A 20,575-nucleotide genomic window follows, 5' to 3' on the forward strand; every position below is an offset into this window, starting at 1 on the left:
GGGGATGGTAAGCAGCCATCACAGATATGTTCATGTTTTTCATGGTTTTCCCTGGCTTTTTGGATGGCTTAGGTCCGCTGTGTGTGGAAGGCCTGTGTGGAGCGAGTGAGAGGTAGAGCAGAAGAGAGAAATTGCATGTGTATGCATGCATGGGTTACAGCAGTTCCCTTTCATTAGTAAGGTAACTGCATTTGCACTGAATGCAGCACCTTCATGCAGGGCTGTACGGAGATGTAGGCATGTTTTTAAATTCTGTGAATGATTTTTTTTTCTTAATTGTTTGAACCCTTATTTTGTAATCATTCACAATCATGATGATTCTATAATCATTCACGCTCTAGCTTGATCCCACCACTGCTGTCAGTCTCTCTCTCCTGTCTGAAGCCAGAGCTGACCTCTGACTGTGGTTTTCTGAAACATTTGCCAAGGCAGAGATAATAGCCTGTGACCAAATTTTTCGCATAGCTAACCTATTAATAACCTAACACTAAATCTTATTTACATAGCACTAAAAGCTCAATAAATGAAGTAATATGAAAAGATAAAAAATGGTGCTAATTCTGATTCTAATCTTATCAGGACTGTAGGTAGTACCACTACTAACACTAACTTTGAGTTGCACACTGACTCTGATGGAGCCTGTTGAGTCTGACAGATTAAAATCTGGCCATAACGTCTAAAAATTTAACCCAAGGACATTTACATTTGACCAAAATAAATAACATTTGTATAAATCCCTCTATAAAAGTCAGTCTCTTCACATTTAATAAATTTGTTGGCTGTGTTGGTTGTAATTTCTTTCACGGGTATCACTGAACAGCTAGACAATTGTTACAAGAGAAAAAGCCTATTAACATGGCCACTGCCCAGCAATAATAAAATCCCTTTTTAATATACTTTCAAAATCTTTTGTTTTCCCACAGCACATAACATGGGCTTAGGCATTTTATAAACATTGCTGAGCCAGTCAAGCCTGTTTTGTCTGATGTTTAACACTAAAATGTGTTTTTATTTTGTTTCAATTTATTTTATTGAGAATATTAATATTTGCCATCAATGAGTGAAAATGCTTTTCATGAACTATTTGTCACTATTTGCTTTGATAATGTTATTCTTTAGGCTAGACTGCCCTGCCTCCGATGTACTTTTTTAAGAGATCAATAAAATAATATTTTTCAACATTCAACATGCCTCAGTTAATTCCAGTTCCAGTTTGGCTCCACACTCAAAATATCAAGAACAAAGTCCATGTCTCCAACCCTCAAAACTACCTTTTCATGCTTCCTGCGCCTTGTGTAATATTGATAGAGAGATGATCAGCCACATGGGGCTTCAAGTGTCCCAGTAATGTAGCCCAAACCTTTAGTGACATTTGTAAATAATTGTGTAAAAAGAAAAAAAATGGCAGTGCAGGTTTGAGTGGTTTATAATCTGTCAGTTTTTTCCATCAATAACTCATATGTGTCATAATATATGATAATTAAAAAATATTGAAAGCAAAATTAATAACATCTGTAAAGGCTCTTGTACATATAAGGCAGTTCAGTGAAATTATTTCTGGGCCTTCAACATTTTGAATACTATGTTCACTATTTGAAGTAAGACATGTTTTTTTTTGTTTGTTTGTTTGTTTTAAATCAAACTAATGTCAGAGTAGTTAGTAGAAGGTAGAAAGTGGTGGTGGTAGTAGTAATATTGTACAGTGTAAGTGACTTCCAAAACCAGATTAAATTATCAATTTTTACTCACTCCTTCAACAGTAAAAGATTCTGCATACAGGCTTTTGAATGGGGGCTTACTACTGTGCGTGTTTTTTAGAATGAACACCAACTGGAGGGGGCAGAATGTTAAAAAAGGACAGCTGCCTTAGACTTGATACCCTCAAATTAACTAAATCTTAATCAACTATTTATAATATAGTGGTGTACATGTAAATGATCGCATTGCAAAGCTACTTTGGGCAAAACGATGTGAACCACGAATTACACAACTGTTGTGCTCAAAATATTTTCCTAAGGTTTGCAGGTCTGGACTATATCAAATCTGTGCAAAATTGTGACTCAAATTATGAGCTTAAGCTCACAGTTTTTCCCGGTAAAACCTTCTTCCTGGCAGGATGTGTTTGAGATGCGTTTTGCCAAAATGCCAGATGAGCCAGAGGAGCCTGCCCCTGTGCCCACCCCGTCTCCAGCCCTCCACCCTGCCCCCTCCACTCGACAAGCCCCACCTCCCTCTGCCGTCTCAGATGACGACAGCTCCAGTTCCTCTGAATCAGAGTCTTCAGGAGGAGACTCGGAGCAAGAGAGACAACAGCGCTTGGCCGAGCTACAGGAACAGGTTAGAGGATGGAAATGGAAGGGAGGGGAGGCTTAAGAGAAACAACAGGTGGGTGGGCAATGCTGAAAAGCTGCATTGAAGGTGGGTGAAGACTGAATCACAGAGACACAAATACATAGGAACCCGCTATGTCTGTCTGTCTTCAGGCCCCAAATTGTGTTTGTGTGTGTTTTGTAGCTTAAAGCTGTCCATGAGCAGCTGGCAGCACTTTCCCAGCCCCAGGCCAGCAAGCCCAAGAAGAAAGAGAGGGAGAAGAAAGAGAAGAAGAAAGAAAAGCACAAGAAAAAGACAGGAGTGGAGGAACCTGTGGAGACTCCACCGTCTACCATGCTTCAGACTTCCAAAAAGAGCAAGAGCAGCAAAGATCCAATCATTGCAAAGAAGGACAGAAAAAAGCCCGGGTAGGCTGTGCAGAGTTCATAAGATAATTAACGTTATTATAGCTTTATTGGGTGGAACTAATCAAATAATTTTGTCAATCACAGTAAGAAAGAAGGAGTTAAGAACAGTCGCCCAGGTGTGCCCCCTCAGACAGGCCCAACCCCTCTCGTCCCCTCAGCCTCTCTCGAAGCAGAAGATGACATTGGTGCGTATGACAGAGAACAGATATGGTTTGATATTTTATTTTACTGTTTCTGGATTGGCCTACTTGTGTAAGTGCCCTAGTATAAACTGGCTGGTATGTTTTCCCTCCCAGATGTGTTTGGAAGCATGTCCAGTGACAGGTGCAAGCCAATGTCATACGAGGAGAAGCGGCAACTGAGCCTGGACATCAACAAATTGCCTGGTGACAAGCTGGGTCGTGTCGTACACATAATCCAATCACGTGAGCCTTCGCTGAAGAACTCAAATCCTGATGAGATTGAGATAGACTTTGAAACTCTGAAGCCCTCCACACTCAGAGAGCTGGAAAAATATGTCTCCAGCAGCCTTAGAAAGAAGAAAAAACCAACAGGTACTGTGTGTGTGTGTGTGTGTGTGTGTGTGTGTGTGTGTGTGTGTGTGTGTGTGTGTGTGTGTGTGTGTGTGTGTGTGTGTGTGTGTGTGTGTGTGTGTGCGCGCGCGCGCTCAGGCTCACAGTTAATACTCTATTTTGTTTCAAAACGAAGCAAAGTATCTAGACCCCATCCAGACTTCATCATAACATCTGTCTCGTGATCTGAACGCCAGTGGACAGTACGGGTGGAACCAGAGATCTCAAGATGCAATTTTAATTTCAGTTCTTGAGTCAGGATTTTATTTAATCATCATTCAGTTATATATGTATATTTATATATTTTCCTGGTTTGAATTGTTTACATTTTTTGGAGATCAGTCAGTTTTTCCTTTATGCTCACTGAACACTACAGCAGCTAAAATCCTTTTCACAGCATTTTAATGCATAAAGGTACATTAATGAAGTGAAGATAGAGACAGAATTAATTTTTTCGTCGGTAGAGAATTTTCAAGCGACGCTCTGCGGCTTGAAGTGCATTTAGCTGTGAGAGCACTGAAACCAGTGTGTGGCTTATAAAATGGATTAATTGATTTTTGGAGTTTTTGAATCGATTCAAATCACAGAAGATAAGAATCGTGATTCCTAAGTGAATCAATCATCCCCCACTCCCCAAACACACACACACACACACACACTCTCTCTCTCTCTCTCTATTCACGGAATATACAAGAGGCAGAAACTGGCAGACAAGTTCAAGTCCCTATCAAAAGAGACACAAGCGAAGCTAAGAAAACTGTCAACACAATGCGTCAGGAAAACCCTGCATGAGATGAGGATGATGTTTTCAAACCCTGTCGTCCTACTGACATTGTGCTGGTACTGAAAAGAGGTTCACATTGCAGTGTATGGAGCTATTTTGGCTGTAAAACTTGAGTGTGTTTCCTTTATCTTTTATGTATTTACTAATTAGGATGTAAGTGTACAATTCTCTGCTGGGGGAAAAACATCAAAGCAAAAACATGGCACCTCATCTTCTAGTTAAAGTGTAGAATGCACAGAAATAATGAAGGCAGGCATTAGTTGCAGCAGTGCATGAACTTTCTTTTTTGTAAAGTAAAAATCTTCAATACTTTTGGATTAATATTTGTTTTGCTTCTTTACATCACTGACTTTTAGAATATGCAGCAATAGCCACCTTGGCTCAGCAGTCAGCAAAAAGACAGTAACAGGTTGATGGGAGTGGCTGTATTTACATTTTTCTTCTGAACTGCTGGAGTTCTTATGGGCATACAAGCCTGTCAGGTGTGAAGAGGAGCTGTCAATCAATATCTTTGTTTGTTGTGGATGTGTTGCAGCAGAAAAGGCTTTGGAGGCAACAAATGTGGCAAAGAAGACAGGATCTTCATCATCAGGCAGCAGTGACTCTTCTGATGATAGTGATGACTCTGAGAACGGTACCTTATTTGTAGAAACAGTAGTTATTGATAGATTGATAGATATCATTTTTTTTTTCTTTTTTGCTTCAAACATTTCTATAGTTTGTATTGAAATATCCATATTAGGGCCGCTGTTTATTTCTTCCTCCTGGCTGGCCTGCTTTTATTATCATGTCTTCACCTCATTCTCTCCTCCTTTGGCTCTCTCTTTGTGTCCATCTATCAGGGCTGGTCCCCAAGCAGCAGAAGAAGAAGACAATGTCTAACAAGGACACCAAGAGGCCGCACCACCCCTCTCTCAGTAGTGGTGCTGGCCCGGCACCTCCCCAGCCCCAGCCTCAGACACAGCCTCAAGTGGTCCAGTCCAAACCACCATTTGTCCCCCCTCCCCCTGTCCCTGTCTCTGTCCCGTCTCTTGACTCCTCTCAGTTGTTGGGGTCTGGATTTGATCCCCTGGCCCACTTCATGACCCCTCACCTGTCACAGTCTAACACAGAGCCCAATCCAACCATTTCTACTGCTGGTACCCCTGTTGGCTCAGGCCTCCTCAACACAAACACCCACACAAACCAGACACCTACTGATACGCACCCCTTCCTAAACCAAAATCCCATCATACCTTCACCAGGTATGTATATCTCAGTAGAACATTTCTCAACTAGCATGTCTGTGGTCAGTTTTAGAAGTGATTGTCACCGTGTTTATGTTTTGTTTATTTGTGAAATTGTTGTCTCAGACTGCTTTTGTACTACCTGATTTTGGTTGACACTGTCCCTTGAAGATGAAACACAACTGTTTTTTGTTGTATTGTCTACAAAGAAACTATTGTTATGTTTGTATTGATCTCTCTCCTCTCACTCTCCCTCCCTTCCTTGGTTGTAGCGCTCCACAACGCTCTTCCCCAGCAACCATCAAGACCTAGCAACCGTGCAGCACCACTTCCACCTAAAGCCTCGCAGCCTCCCCCCTCCTCCGTCCCCTCTCTTCCCCCATCCTCCTCTGCCCCTCTTCAGCCTTCACTTCCTCTCCCTCTCCCCCAGCCTGTCCCACGTCCCCGGGTCCCTTCTCCACCATCCCATGGTATCTTGGGCACCCTCTCTGCACAGCCTCCTCAAGCCTTGTTGGAGGATGATGAAGAGCCGACACCCACCAGTTCTGACACCCCGCCCCCATCGCTGCCACTCAGTCAGGTCCATATGTACCTGCAGTCGCTTCAGCCCCGGCCCTCTGCGCAAAACCAGCCGCCATCCCACACACACACGCATTCTCCTGCACAGGCCGCCTCACAGCTGATGCAGTCGATGCACACACAGGCTGTAACCACACCCACCCCGGCCCCATCGCAGAGGCATGCCACAGGGCACACGCACATGCAGCAGTCGTTCTCACATTCACACACTTCGACAGCGCAACAGCAGCAGAAGGGGGTGGTCTTGCAACAGAAGCTACAACAGATGCAACATCAACAACAGCCATCACCACGCAGCAAAACAGAACCTTTCACAACAGGTGAGACAAAGATAGGCACATGCACACATACACTCCCAGACATGTATATACATTTATATTACTAAATTGGTTATAGTCTAAACTATAGTATAGGTATTGCTATTGGATTTTTTTTTTTTTTTTTTTTTTGTATGTTCACATTCTCATTTTTATAGGTTCCCTGAGGGAGAGCCCTTCTTCACTGATGATGCACTCTCCTCAGATGCCTCAGTTCCATACAATAGGACAGCAGTCGCCCTCACAAACCAAGAAACATGTGAGTGATCTCCCCTGTCTTTTGCTGTCTGTGTGTAGTGATGCTGTCTGTTAGCCCCCCAAAAAATCCATGGTGTCACATTTATGTGCTAAATTTGCTGCTGGGGGCAGTGAGAGGTTAAAGAAGTGGGATTATAATGAATAAGTAACAACCCAACTTCCTCAGCAACTTCTTCGAAGGAACCCTTGAGCAACACTTTTAACCCTCAGCTGCAAATAAACATGGGACAGTGACAGTGCATCAGACAACTCTATTCACAAGTTCTGCATTGCCACATGAAATCACATGGGTTACTGGCACAGCCCATCATTGATGTACAATGACATAAGTACAACAGGATGGGTTATCCTGTTGTACAATGTGCTTTTGAATGCGGTTGTCATGTTTCCATCCATTTGACTCCATTTAATTGTTGTTTGCCTGCTGCAGACCACCACCATGAGCAAGACCTTTGCTCTCTGTTTTAATCCTAATGCATTTCCAGTCTGGATAATGTATATGCCATCTGAAGGTAACACTGAAATGGAATTTCAGCTCACAGAACACTTGTGTACTTGTTGATATATAATTGATATCAAAGGGGGGGGTGCCCCAGTGGCTCACTGGATAAGAGCGCGGACCACTTGTTAGGGTCCTGATTGCAGCGTCCTGGGTTCAAGTCCGACCTCAGGCCGTTTGTTGCGTGTTGTCTCCTCTCTCTCCCCTGCCTTTCCTTTCCCTCTCTGTCTCCTCTGTGACTGTCAAGTGAAGCAGAAGTGCCAAAAAAACTGAAGATATCTAAGTGGCATTGGTATTGACATTGAAGTAGAGTGTTGCCAGAACACATCTACAGTTTATAGCCACCAAATCTGTTTTTAACCACAAAATAAACCATTTTTTCTTATTGCAATTCAGATTCATCACGATATTGACTTAAATCACATTATGACACTTCATCATGTAGGGCCCTATAAAATCCGTATTATTTTTTCCCAAATTCTGTTTTTTTCTGTTTTAATTTTTGGGAATTCTGCTTTTTAACTTTTACTCTTATTTTACTACCAAAAAATGTGTTTTTTATGTTAATGACTAAAATGCACACAGATGAAATAGAAATTACCTTGAATTAATTGAGGTAACAAATTAACAACACTTTATTTATTTATTTATTTATTTATTTATTTATTTATTTATTTATTTAACAATTATGTTGTTATAGCAATAAAAGGTGAAAATGATATGCTGTTAATGATTGAACAAAAAATGACGAGGATGCATCAGTAATTAATTCACCTGAGGTTTGATGTTGGGTCAATGCATGCACACATTTAATTTAATCTAAGATTGTTAAAAGTGTTGACCATTGTACGTACAGGCTATTCACATTAACTTAAGCCAGTGTGCTGCTGTTAGCCAGTGAAACTAGTGTGGAGTGGCAACTCTTCGCTTTGTTACACAATCCATGTCAGTGCGCTGTGGAAAGTTTCTTTGCCTTTTGGACTCGTACGGTGCCAGTGCAGTTGTAATTTTTTTTCTTGGTGGTGCAGGTGCAGGTGAAACGACTGGAGGGGTTTTGCCACCCAGATTTGCTTCCCTCCATGTAATTTTCCTCAGACATACGTTCATATTCCACACAAAAACAGCATTTCATTCAAATTATGTCAAATTCCGCCATATTCCGCATTAGAAATAGATTCCGTTTTATTTGGCTAATTCCGCGATTCCAGCCGCAATTCCGTGATCGCGGAAATTATAGGGCCCTAATCATTTAGCTCTACTAATTTATTTGCATATTTGTTTGTCTGTCTGTAGGAGCAGAGGTCCAACCTGGTGGGAGTCAAAGAAGAGAAGCCTTCACATTCGCCAGTCCTGCCACCTTCCCCCTTCAGTCCTGCCCTGCGCCAGGACACACACAAACCCCTTGACAACAAACAAACTCACAGTGAGTAAAAAGAGAAATCTTTCTTTTTGTTTTTGCTTTTTGTGTGAAGTTGATACCTAGCTCATTGTCATATTAAATGCAGCATTATTGTATGTGTGATATGCATGTTTGTGTAATTTATGATCACAGGATCAGATCTGAAGCCATTGGATGGTTCTCGCCCTAGTTCCCGCCTCCCTGACTCCCCAGCCCTCCCCCTCTCCCAGCAAGACAACAAAGTGAAGCAAGAGCCCAAAACACCCATTGCCCCGAAAAAGACACAGGTGTGAATATGTTTGTATGGGAGTATGTCTACGTCTTGGGCTTTATTACAGCTCTACAGTTTGGTTTATATTACTATTTATGGCATCCTTTATGGCCTTTCCTTTAACTTCTCCATCCCTTTTATTCCTTTTTCCATTCCTTTGCTGTCCTTTCTTCTTCCAGGATGTGAAGTTGAAGAACATGGGTTCTTGGGCCAGCCTAGCTCAGAGGTCCCAGTCCACCCCAGCCTCCTCAGTTCGCTCCTCGAGTGACAGCTTTGAACAGTTCCGACGGGCTGCCAGGGAGAAGGAGGAGCGAGAGAGACAACTGAAGGCACAAGCTGAACAGGCCAGGAGGGAGCAAGAAAAACTACGGTAGGCAACAGAGAAACATGAAAAATGAGAGTGGAAGACTTCTGCAAATTACATTCTCTTGAGTATTTTGGCTGTGTTTTTGTTGGGTGAATTTACATGTACCATATAAGTTCTTTACTTCAAACTTGAAGACTATGTATTCTTAGAAAGTCTTCTTGTACATTACTAAAAATATGAATTCAAACGTTTTGTATTAAAGGCTGTGAAAACTATATGGTGGGAAACGTGATGCTGGAGGACAAAAAAAGTTTTATTTTCCAATATTAGCACTCAAAACTGAATTGCACTTAAAAGCAAATTACACAATTAGCTGGCTTGGTGACGCAACTACTTTCTTAATAAGCGTTTCAAGCTTCGTGCTCTTCCTCTGGCAGCATCAAGAGTGTAGTGCTGATGTATAAGTAGAAATAGAGAGAAGATAGGGCATGACATCATCTATGTTGAGTTTCCATTTTCTCCCTTTGTCTTAATGGGTTTCCTCCAGGACCTCCACAAAATCTGTGTCTGGATAATGCTCCTTTCAGTGCCCTTAACCAAAGCACTACCTCAGAGTTGGTCCCTGGGTGCTACACTGTTGCATCCCACTGCTCATAAGTTTTGAATTCCCCCCCAGTTATGTATAAAGGATAACTTAAATATGACAGAAACACTGCATGTTATCACAAAAGAGAGCTATAAGAAACTAAAACTTTTATTTTCTCCACCATCACACGGTTCCCACCTTCGTCATTTTTCACTGGCTTTCTCACTGGGTCTGTAAAGCAAAGGCTAAATAGACCCAGAGAGAACAAAATAAAATTATAGCAGAAGCTTGCTTGTTGCCTGATTCGACCTATGTTTGTACTTCAACTAGTCACACTTTGTTTCTTACTTTCTGGTAGCCGTGATGACGAGGACTCCTTGGAGCAAGCTCGGCGAGCCCAAGAGGATGCCCGTCGTCGCCAGGAGCAACAGTCACCACTTGCTCCTACGCCCCCAGCTTCCACCCCACCCACTCACTCCCCACAGGCCCCATCCAGTCAGTCTCAAGCCCCACCCCCAGCCTCCTCAGCTGCACAGAATGCCCTCGATCAGCAGAGGGAGATGGCACGCCGTCGTGAGCAGGAGAGGCGCAGGAGAGAGGCGGTATGCAGAACACTTAAACAGTGAAGATAATGTCCAAATCCAGATGTAAATATGCTGAAACCTTGAGTTATAAATGCATGGTAATTATGATGTTCTAATGCTCCTTGTTCCCTTTATCTCATCTACAGATGGCTGACACCATTGACATCAACTTCCAGAGCGACCTTATGGCCATTTTTGAGGAGAACCTTTTCTGAGTTGGAAAATAGACGAGGGGAATGAGAAAGGAGGAACACAGAGAAAGAGAGAAAGACCTTAGACACACATTGGCAAACATACACACATACATATAGACCCCAATGCTCTGATACATAATGCTCGCTGCTCACACAAATGCGCACACACAGACATAACTGTCCCTTTCTCTCAGTAGTCAAAACGGCTGGCTTGTAACATGTGAATGAGAGAGGGGGGCAAGTGAAGTTGTACGAGCATCCAACCCGGCCCTCTCTCCTCCAACCTTGGATGCGTTTTGGTGTCTAACTTGTGTTTATGGTTGTTGGTTATAAGTTTCCAGGGACAGCAGAGTGAATATGGACACTGATTATCGGATACTCGACTCCCTCATCGTTTCTGACATGGATCACGGAAGCCACAAAGAAAGGAGAGGGGACAGAACTTCCACAAAAGTAATGGAGATCGAGAGGAGGATTTAATTTAAGAACTTGAGTGAAACAGAAGAAAACCTTATTCTCTATTGTCTGATAGGAGAGAAGAGGGGGTGAAAGGAACGGGTTAACAAGATTATGGATGGACAGATCACTTTGTTTTGTTTTTTTCTCCTAATCTTGTGTTTTTTCTCTTGCGTTGGGATTTAACTGGGTGGGGTGGATAGGGGCGGTCTAGTTTGTCAGGTTCAGAGGTCATCTGAGAGTCGGTTGTTTTCTCAGGACATAGTGGGAACGGTCACCCTGGCCACATTCACATACTTTTCAAAGACATCCTTCCTCTCTGTCCTCCGATCTACCCCTCTTCTTATCAGTCACTACCAATGTAAAAGGAATGGCAGGGGTGGAGCCTACATGTGTTTTGGTCATCCAGTGATGCTTGGTCTGTGTAAACTTTTAACAAAAAGGGGAATGAGGAGGGAATGATGAGATTTTAAAAGTGTTGGAATGTGTCCTTTGCCTTAGCGCTCTGGCCTGTAAACTAAGGATCACACCCTACAAATTATACATATTATATATAAATAGATACATGAATATATATTATATACAATGAGAAGTCAACAAAAAAAGAACATGAGAGGAATTTGGTTTGTGGGGAGCAAAGCTCGTCTCTGTGTTCACATCTGAGCTCTGGTTTTGATTTTGTAGAATTTACTGTAAAGAAGAAAAAAAAACTTTTTTATGATTCTATTGAAAGGATTGTTTCGTCTGTCTTATCTCTCTCTCTCTCTCATACCTTTTCCTTCTTTTCTCAACTCTATGCCAAAACCAATCTATTGAGTGCTGAAAGTTCATTCTCATTTTTTACATGGAAAATGCATCATCTTTTCACTTTATATTAAAGGCTACATTTTTTTTATTGCTATTTAATTTTCCTTTATCCCTTTTAAATCAAATGTTATGCACCAGTTTGCTCTGTAATAGTTGAGTAAGTGGTTCCAAATCATTGTATGTCACTACTTTGCTAGGCTCCACTGTTCTGTAGCTACATCACTTAGCTACTGCACTTAATTGTTTCATTACTTACACATTTTCTTTTGTTTTTGGACTGTTTTGTTTCATCTTGTTAATGTTTTTCATCTTTCCTAGCTGTCTTGTCCACAATTACCACCACTATCATCACAGCTTCTACAATCTGTATAATACTCTATTTAGGTTCATTTTCATCTTGTTTTTAGTTCCATTTTTAAAATGTTTCCAGTGTCCATGGTAACAGTCTTGGGTTGTTGTGTGCCATTGTGTTTTTCAGGAGGTGGAATGTCCCACTTTCCTTTAGTTGGCCCAGTGATCCATGAGTGTGTTCGGTTCTATATTTGCTTTTTGTGTTTTTTTTTTTTTTTCTTTTTTTTAATGTTTCATTCACTTCTTTCTCCTTTTCATATTTGATTGTTTTGAGTTTTTTTCCCCCTTCGCTATTTTTCTTTGATTTATTTTACCTTGAACAACCTGTTGGTATGTTGGTGAGTGAGGTATTGAGGTCAATAGATTCATCCTGTTCTGACTATGGAGTAAGACATCTCTTTTTTAAGAAAAGTATTAAAATAATATAAAAAAATATATAACTTAATTGTATGTGTTCTTGTTATTTGTATTCTGCATGGTGACATTGGTGTCCACAGTGTAGCTGTTGGTAGCAGAGGCCTGAAAGCCTGAGGACTTCAAAAATTTATTCTCTTGAACTTTTGTTTATTACTAGCAGTCGTCAGCATTTATGGATGAATTGTATTTCTAAACCTGTTATTCAAGGTTGACTTAACAGATAAGTATCACCTGGAAGTAACACAAAACTTTTCAGTTTTCTGGCAAACCTCTTTAGAAAGACTGAGGGCTCCTTGAATTCACTCGTTTTAGCCAGAGGAGGGAGCCAGTGTGATGGATAGAGGAGAAGGCATGGATTTTACATTCACAGGTATTCACGCTGACTGACAAGTCAGTGTGGGTAAGAGTTCTTTTTGAATCTTATAAAGCGGGGCCAGGTCTGTTTCCATTCTTATGTGTCAGCCCCTCTAACGAGCAGACCAACCACCGCCACTGTACCAAAAAGTTTGCCAACCAAATGCTTCAAGCTTCAAGTAAAATGTAGGCAGACGTGGAAGTAACTAATTACATTTATTTCTTTTTCAGCAATTTTACTTGAGTATATTTTTGCTTTAAAGTTGTACTTAATATTTTTATCATATCCATTACACAGTAAAAATGATCAAAGACAGACTGTGGAAGTGTTGAGACTCAACTGACAAGAATGTGGAATAAATGTGGGGAAAGAGGGAATAATAATATTAGTGATTTGACCTGGCGAGAATCATATAGACTCAACCATCTTATGTGCTTATTCTGGCAACATCACAGAGTCACCAACAGACAATCGATACTCATACACACATCCATACAAAACCTCACACAAGTTAGGGGAAAAACAGAACACATTGCCTGTTTAAAATGTGAACGGCTTGTTGATCTGCCTCTGGTGAACAGCAGGAAGTAATATCGTCCCTCAGATGGTAACAGTTCAAATGCGGAGGTGAGAGGGTGCCTGGTGTCACCCATAATGTTGTTTGTCTTATTCATCAGTCTGTCTCTATTGATGCATTTTATATTTGGTTACATGATCCCCAACAGTTAACTGGTGATTATAACCATAATTCTAACAGACTTTTCCTGGGTCTCAGTGGCATTTCTAAGCCAGTGGGTAATGCAGATGGCCAAGACTCTTTCAATGAATGCACAGTAAAACACTTGAAGCATTTTGTTGTTGACATTGAAGGATAACAGTTTCTTGAGTACATTCTTTGCTGTGTCCTAGTGCATATGAGGTCAGACCACAGATCCCATTTTAAGCTTATGGTTGAGCACAATGCCCGGGTATTTGTAATTTGTAACAGACTGTATGGTTATAGTTATGACATCCATATGAACGGCACAATGAAAACACACAAATTCCAGTGAGAAAACGGCAGCCACACAGCAGAGCCACCATCAACGTCACCAATCTCACCCTTTTACAACTGCATGGAAAAGATCGCATCAAACTGTTACTGTTTTGAAAAAGTAACTCTTAGTAACTTTTACCCTAAGTACATTTTAAATGACCTACTTTTTACTTTTTTTACTTTTTTAATTTGAATACAAGTAGATTTTTAACAGCAGTACTTCTACCTTTACTTAAGTAACATATCAGCAAAATAACAGTACTTCTACTTGAGCAGCGTGATACTCTTTCCACCACTGAGTGTAGGCTTCTTGAGCACATTGATTTATAAAAGCTGAGTGAGAGGGAAATTTACACAAAGTGTGTATCGGACAAATTTGAGACCTAGAGCAACAAGTACACTTTATTTAAAATGTATCACACAGTCGAACTGTGTGTCCTGTGACCTTGAGAAATCTTGATCCTGCTGTGCTGGCCGCACTGAGAAATCTGGTGTCGTGTGGATGTGTTCATCTTCTCTTCCTTCCATTTGGCAAGCAGGAAGATGAAGCTTTTCCCTTCCATTATCTTTGACTTTCAAATGAGTGCCATTGCCATTGTGGTTTTGCATAAGAGCTCTGCCGGTTGAAATCATGTTCGAGGCAAGACAGAAATTGCTGCATTTCCAAACCCCCACAGCAGGGAAAGACGATGGGAGGTCAGTGAAACAAAATGAGCAAATACTGCCAAGCATGGCCTTGAATTTATCAGGTGAGAGGTTGAGAAAAGGGCACGAAAAAGATAGTGACTGCTGGTGATATACTTCTACTCCAGATAAGAATGCTTTATGTATGTAATATAATGTAATAAATATATATGTAAGGTAAACCTTACTGAGGAACAGGAGTAGGAGGGTGTCTGAACAATGGCGATTCAAGGGCGTGTTGACAAGGAGGTGTTGACAGGTGAGGTAGTGTAAGGGGACACGGGAGCATTCGTCGGTTAAAGAGTGGATGAAGAGGAGAAATAAATGAGTAAGGAAGGGGGAGAAATGGGAGGAAAATGCAAAAGGAAGAATGAATAACAGACAAGGAATGGGAGAAATCAATTATTACAGAATGGAGGGAGAGAGAGAGACTACAGAGCTGGCTCAGTTACAAACAATGAGTATGCTCACATGCATGCATGTGTGTGTGTGTGTCCCTGGACTAATCACGTGATCCTCTTGAAGAAGCAGAGAACCACAGCTCTTGGCATTCCTTGCCTCCTCTACAAGTCCAGTTTACTGTATACCAACTGTACCATCAACCACCAGCACCAAAAAAAAAAAAAAAAAAATCAGATTGGATTTATTTTGACAGGCGCTGCGACTGTGCGTGTTTCCAAATTTCAGTGGGAGTGAGAATTTTTGCATCTTAATTTTCATTTTCACAAAAAAAAAAAAAGAAAAAAAAAACTAAAAAACTAAAAATGATGATGTAGTTTTTGCTGGGGTCTGCACCTGTTTTTTCACAAGTGGATGATCACAAGTGCGATTTGTAGTCCAGAGCATCTCTGCAGCACCACAATACAGCTCCTGTCATTTGGATATTGCACCTGGCCAAATTGCCATTCTGACAATATTTTGATTAATTTTCATCTCCAGTGGAGACACTGGAAAGGAATGAATGCAAACTTGGCATTTACTGTATGTTGAAGCATGTTGTCTCTGCAACAGCTTACAGAAAATGTGTGTTATACAAAATACACACATACTTTCATGTTCAGCTCTCTCTTTCTCTCTCTCTCTCTCTCTCTCTCTCTCTCTCTCGCTCTCGCCAACAGCCATTGCCACACAGAGGGCAGTGTCCACTCAAAGTTACAATTTTGAAGAGCAGCAGCCATGTGGAGGAAATTATGTCATCTTTTAAGTGGGAAACAGCATCTGGAGCCAGAGTGTGTGAGAGCATGTTCTAGGAGGGACACGCTGAATATGTAAAGGTACCACATTCCAACAACTCACATTGTGCACACATGTACATTCTTTTCGTTTGACACTCAACTCAAGAGTGAGTAAGAGCTACTACAGTCTTCCCGTTAATGGTGCTGGAGATCGTGGGGATGGAATTGGGAATGAGGGTAATCACCGGGACATCAAGGGCCCTGCAAAATCGATGCCAGATGACAATAAGCAGCTCCATATGTCATTTACACACACACATAAACATGTACAGTCACAATTCAACACAATTGCTCACATTGCACAAGACCCACTCAGTTTTCACACACACACACACACACACACACACACACACACATGCATAGAGACACACCCACCCACTCATTTGCTGACACATTCCTATTTCCAACACGCAACATCAGTCTCACGCACTGGACCTCGCTGTTTTATGGTGCACATGGATGTCTCTGGGAGGTAGCTTGGCTGTCATTCAGCTGTTACAATCTTCGGCTGCTCCTTCCATGTCTCTCTGTCTTCTGTTTCACCACACTGGTGAATGAGTCACTCTGGCCCTTTGTTTCCTTGCTTTTCCTTCATGGTTGTCTTTGGATTCACGCAGTCTTTCCTGTTCCCCGTCTTCTTCCTGTCCCTTAGGTGGATGTCCGCTTGCTGTAATAAAGCCAAAATTGACACGTTGCCTCTCATCTCCCCTGTGCAACTCCCAGTGAAAGCTGCACCGCCGAAACTATCGAGGTGTTGCTGTGACAAAAATGCCTTGTGTTTTATTATAGTGCTCCCTCCCAGGCTTTTTAGAAACAAAGCACTATGCTTTGAAGTAGCTTTTGAATTATCTTTGTGTATGCACCAGGACATTTGTGTTTTTTGCCATGATATTCAGTGTTGCCCTTACAGATTTAATCCGTCATTGTTTACACTGCAAGCCTTTTTGGTTCTGTTAACGGAGGTAAATTGAAATATTTTCGTGTTCCATTAATGTGAACATATGCCACGTTACAGAGAAAATTCTATCAACACTATTCTGGTCATCACACCTCTCACCTTATAGGGAAATACCATCTAAATCATGAATTCACATGTGCTAGCGGGCCCGCGTGCCTTACCTGGTACCACATACACTATATGGACAGAAGTATCGGGCCACCTAGACATTACACCTACAGGAGCTTTCATGACATCCCATTATAAATCCATAGGCGTTACTATGGAGTTGCTCCCTGTTTTGCAGCAGTAACAACTTCCTCTCCTCTGAGAAGGCTTTCTACAAGATTTTGAAGTGAGTCTTTGGGGATTTTTGCCCATTTATTCAGAAGAGCATTTGTGAGGTCAGACACTGATGTCGGACCAGAGGGCCTGGCTCATAATCTCTGTTCTAGTTCATCCTAAAGGTGCTGGACAGAGTTGGGATCATGGCTCTGTGCGGGCCAGTCAACTTCTTCCACACCAAACTCTCCCAACCTTGCCTTTATGGAGCTTGCTTTGTGCACTGGGACACAGTCACTCTAGAACAGAAAAGGGCCTTCCCCAAACTGTTTCCACAATGTTTGAGGCAGAGAATTGTCAAAAAAGTCTTGGTAAGCTGAAGCATTAAGATTTCCCTTCACTGGGACTAGGGGCCAAGGCTGATCCCAGAAAAACAAGCCCATAGCATTTTTCCTCCTCCACCAAACTTTATAGTTGGTACAATGCAGTCAGGCAGGGAACGTTCTCCTGGGATTCACCAAACTGAGACTTGTCCATCAGACTGCCAGATAGAGAAGTGTGATTGGTCACTCCACAGAACATGTTTCCACCACTCCAGAGTCCAGTGGTGGCGTGCTTTATACCGCTCCATCTGATAATTGGCATTGTGCTGGGTGATGTAAGGCTGTATGCAGTGTATGAGGTTTGGAGCTCCGCACTTATTAACTCGGCAGTGTTGGTCACTTTTACGCACTAGGCGCCTCAGCACTCAGCGACCCCACCCTCTAACTTTATGTGGTCAACCAGTTGATTGCTGAGTTGTTGTGATTCCTGAACACTTCCACTTTGCAATAATACCACTTAGACTTGATGGTGGAATATCTAGGAAGTAATTTCACAAACTGACTTGTTGCAACAGTGGCATCCTATTACATTACTGTTACAGTGCCACGCTCCAATTCAGAGAGAATAAAGCCAGAATTTGGACTTCTGAGAGAAAAAGTCTGAATTCTGACTTTATTTTCATAATTTGGCCCCCCCACCCCCACCCATCAGAATTATGAGATTAACATAAGAACTCAATTTTGTACATTTATTTGTATATGTGTGTGTGGCCCAACCGATCCATTCACAGTGAAATAGAGATTAAATCTATGTGGACCAACAAGATGTTTGCCAGAATTTGTGCAACAGCATGCACTTTATACTAATACTATCAGTTCCAAACCATTAATTTAGCCATTGGCCATACAAAATCTTTCTTGGTATTGTCACAATTACATTGTTCCATCTACAAATCAGCTTTGAGAAGGGCTTTACTTTAGTGTGATATTGTAGGTCAGTGGGTAGAACAAAAAAACCTTTCCATTATAGTGTGTCCACTCATAATGACTGAACGACTGTCATATCAGAATCAGAATCAGAAATACTTTATTGATCCCCGAGAGGAAATTGATTATAATCCATTGTGCAATATTAATGTATTTCATTGCTTTAATTTAATAGTATTTACATTTGGGTAACTGGCCTCCTCAGTCTTGTGGGTATTAAGGAACTGTTTGGTCATTTCCCTCGTCAAACAGGTGTGGAAGGCATGGAGGAGATTGGCATCTTTGTTGCTATGGTGATAATACAGCCTCAGCACAACTGTCTGTGACACTGAGAGGTAATCGACAAATGGAAAGGCCTGACACAGCAGCGGGAAACGATGACGGGTGAAACACACACACACACACACACACACACACACATGCACGCACCCACCCACACATGGTGTGACATGCAACCTGCACGCAAGAGCACCTAATAAGGAAAGTAAATTGTATATGTTGAACAAACTCCTGTCTGTCCTGTCAACGCAGACCTCTACACACACACACACACTCAAGCAATGTTGTAAACAGGAAAGGAGTAATGGCTCTTTCTTTTACCCTGCCTCTTCTCTCTTGCCCAAACTCTGTTTATCTTGCAGTCTCCCTGTCTTTGCCTCGTTATCTTTTTCCCTCTCTCTCCAGTCATTTTCATTACAAGACAATAAGTTCCATAAACATCATTAAAGCAAGTGCAAACAGCCGTCTCTTATATCCTCTCTTTGCACTGCAGACGTGTCAGATGGTTTTCTGGACTCCCAACATGGAGCCCTCAGACATAAATAGGCCCGTTTCCACCGCCGGAACTTCGGGGTAATTTTACGGGGCCGTGGCCGTTGTCGCGTGTCTCCACCGCCGGAACTACCCCGAAAGAGAGAGTTCAGGAACCTTTACAGGGGCTAAAAAACGGCCCTGCCTCGGGGTAGGGACTCTGGGCGGCCCCGAAAAAACTCCTGGGTTTACTCACGGCGCGATGTGATGTCAACAGAAAGCAGGCGTCCCTAGCAACACAGCCAACACTCCCAAGCTAACGCTAACGCGCTAGCTAACGTTAAAAACACACCTTTTAGCCGGCATTTTAGGGGCGCTAACGTTAGCTTTAGCGGACGTTAGCTAACGCTAAAAACACACTTTTTAGCCGGCACTTTTAGGGGCGCTAACGTTAGCTATAGCGGACGTTAGCTAACGCTAACAACAGGCTTTTTTAACAACATGCATTTTGATGCCCCGGTCATGGTCGTGCAGCCGCCCGGTAACTTTACAGGAACCTTCCTACTCGGCCCTCTCAGTGGAGACACGGCAGGTGAGAGGGCTGAGGGAGAGGACGTTCCTGTAGCAGCCCCTGCCCCCCAAATACTACCAGGAACATTCTGGTGGAAACGGGCCTATTGCCTTGTTCTGCATTCAGTGTATATCATATCACCATCTCTACTGATGGAATAAGTCCAATCTGAGGTAAAATTCCATTTCCAGGACCATAAATAAGGTGAAACAGACGGGCGGATTATTTTGTTTGCCATTTCATCAGCTTTATGTACTGTTTCACTCAAAATTACTAAACGATGAAAGAAAAACAAGACAGCCAGAAACAAAAGCAAAGACGCATTTTTGACTCAACCACCCCCCATACACCAGAAGTGTCTTGCCTCATGTGAAAATAAGCTGCTCTTTGGATCAAGTGATACTCTTTCTGCCCTCTTGATGGGCTGGTGGAGCGTGTCGTCAGGGGACCCAGAGCCCTCAACTTCTGAATAAAAGATGAGCCAGACTGCCCATTGTTGCTGGAGCTTGATGGTGTTGTTATGTTAATTATCATCATCATTGTTTTTGTTGGCAGTCTTGAAAAATTGAAAAATGATCTGTCTGCCTTTTTTTTTTTCTTTTTTTTTTTTTACTGGCAAGACCCAAAACTAATAAAGACAAACCTAATGACAGGAAAAAGGAAAAGGCAATTAAATTAAACATTGCCCAACCTTAAGCAATGAGTCCCACACAAAACATGATAACATGAAGAGAAGCAAGCAGCTAGTAGATTATTAAACATGGAAAATATTTTTTACCTACAAAAAAAAAAAAATAAAAAATAAATAAATCAATAAATCTATGAATATAGACAGGCTATATAGAGAGCAGTTTTATTACGAAAAGTAAAGTGAAAATACATCATTTGAAATACAATAAAGTGGATTAAAATAGAGTGATAAGAGGGAAGCAGAGGAGGCATGGTACAGCCTTCACTGGGGAAGGAGAAAGTGACCTTATTTTGACAGTAGGGCTAATTAATTAATGAGTGAAATAATATAAACAAGTAAACATTTAACTGTTGCAAACAACATTGTAATAAATACAAAA

The 20,575-nt window shown here is 41.7% G+C and overlaps 1 protein-coding gene across 1 annotated transcript in view; it reads left to right on the forward strand.

The window, feature by feature from the left end:
- LOC115360777 (bromodomain-containing protein 4-like) overlaps positions 1 to 11,470 on the forward strand; it is a 22,156-nt gene extending 10,686 nt beyond the window's left edge. Inside the window, exons 10-22 of the mRNA XM_030053916.1 lie at positions 2,116 to 2,337; positions 2,515 to 2,738; positions 2,823 to 2,923; positions 3,035 to 3,292; positions 4,630 to 4,728; positions 4,937 to 5,338; positions 5,593 to 6,219; positions 6,375 to 6,475; positions 8,267 to 8,396; positions 8,526 to 8,659; positions 8,823 to 9,013; positions 9,895 to 10,138; positions 10,267 to 11,470. Of these exons, the coding sequence (XP_029909776.1) occupies positions 2,116 to 2,337; positions 2,515 to 2,738; positions 2,823 to 2,923; positions 3,035 to 3,292; positions 4,630 to 4,728; positions 4,937 to 5,338; positions 5,593 to 6,219; positions 6,375 to 6,475; positions 8,267 to 8,396; positions 8,526 to 8,659; positions 8,823 to 9,013; positions 9,895 to 10,138; positions 10,267 to 10,335 (2,802 nt within the window). The 3' untranslated portion in view covers positions 10,336 to 11,470. The remainder of the gene's footprint in view (positions 1 to 2,115; positions 2,338 to 2,514; positions 2,739 to 2,822; positions 2,924 to 3,034; positions 3,293 to 4,629; positions 4,729 to 4,936; positions 5,339 to 5,592; positions 6,220 to 6,374; positions 6,476 to 8,266; positions 8,397 to 8,525; positions 8,660 to 8,822; positions 9,014 to 9,894; positions 10,139 to 10,266) is intronic.
- Positions 11,471 to 20,575: the final 9,105 nt, after the last annotated feature.

This window comes from Myripristis murdjan, chromosome 1 (assembly GCF_902150065.1).
Source record: "Myripristis murdjan chromosome 1, fMyrMur1.1, whole genome shotgun sequence".
Lineage (NCBI taxonomy): Eukaryota > Metazoa > Chordata > Actinopteri > Holocentriformes > Holocentridae > Myripristis > Myripristis murdjan.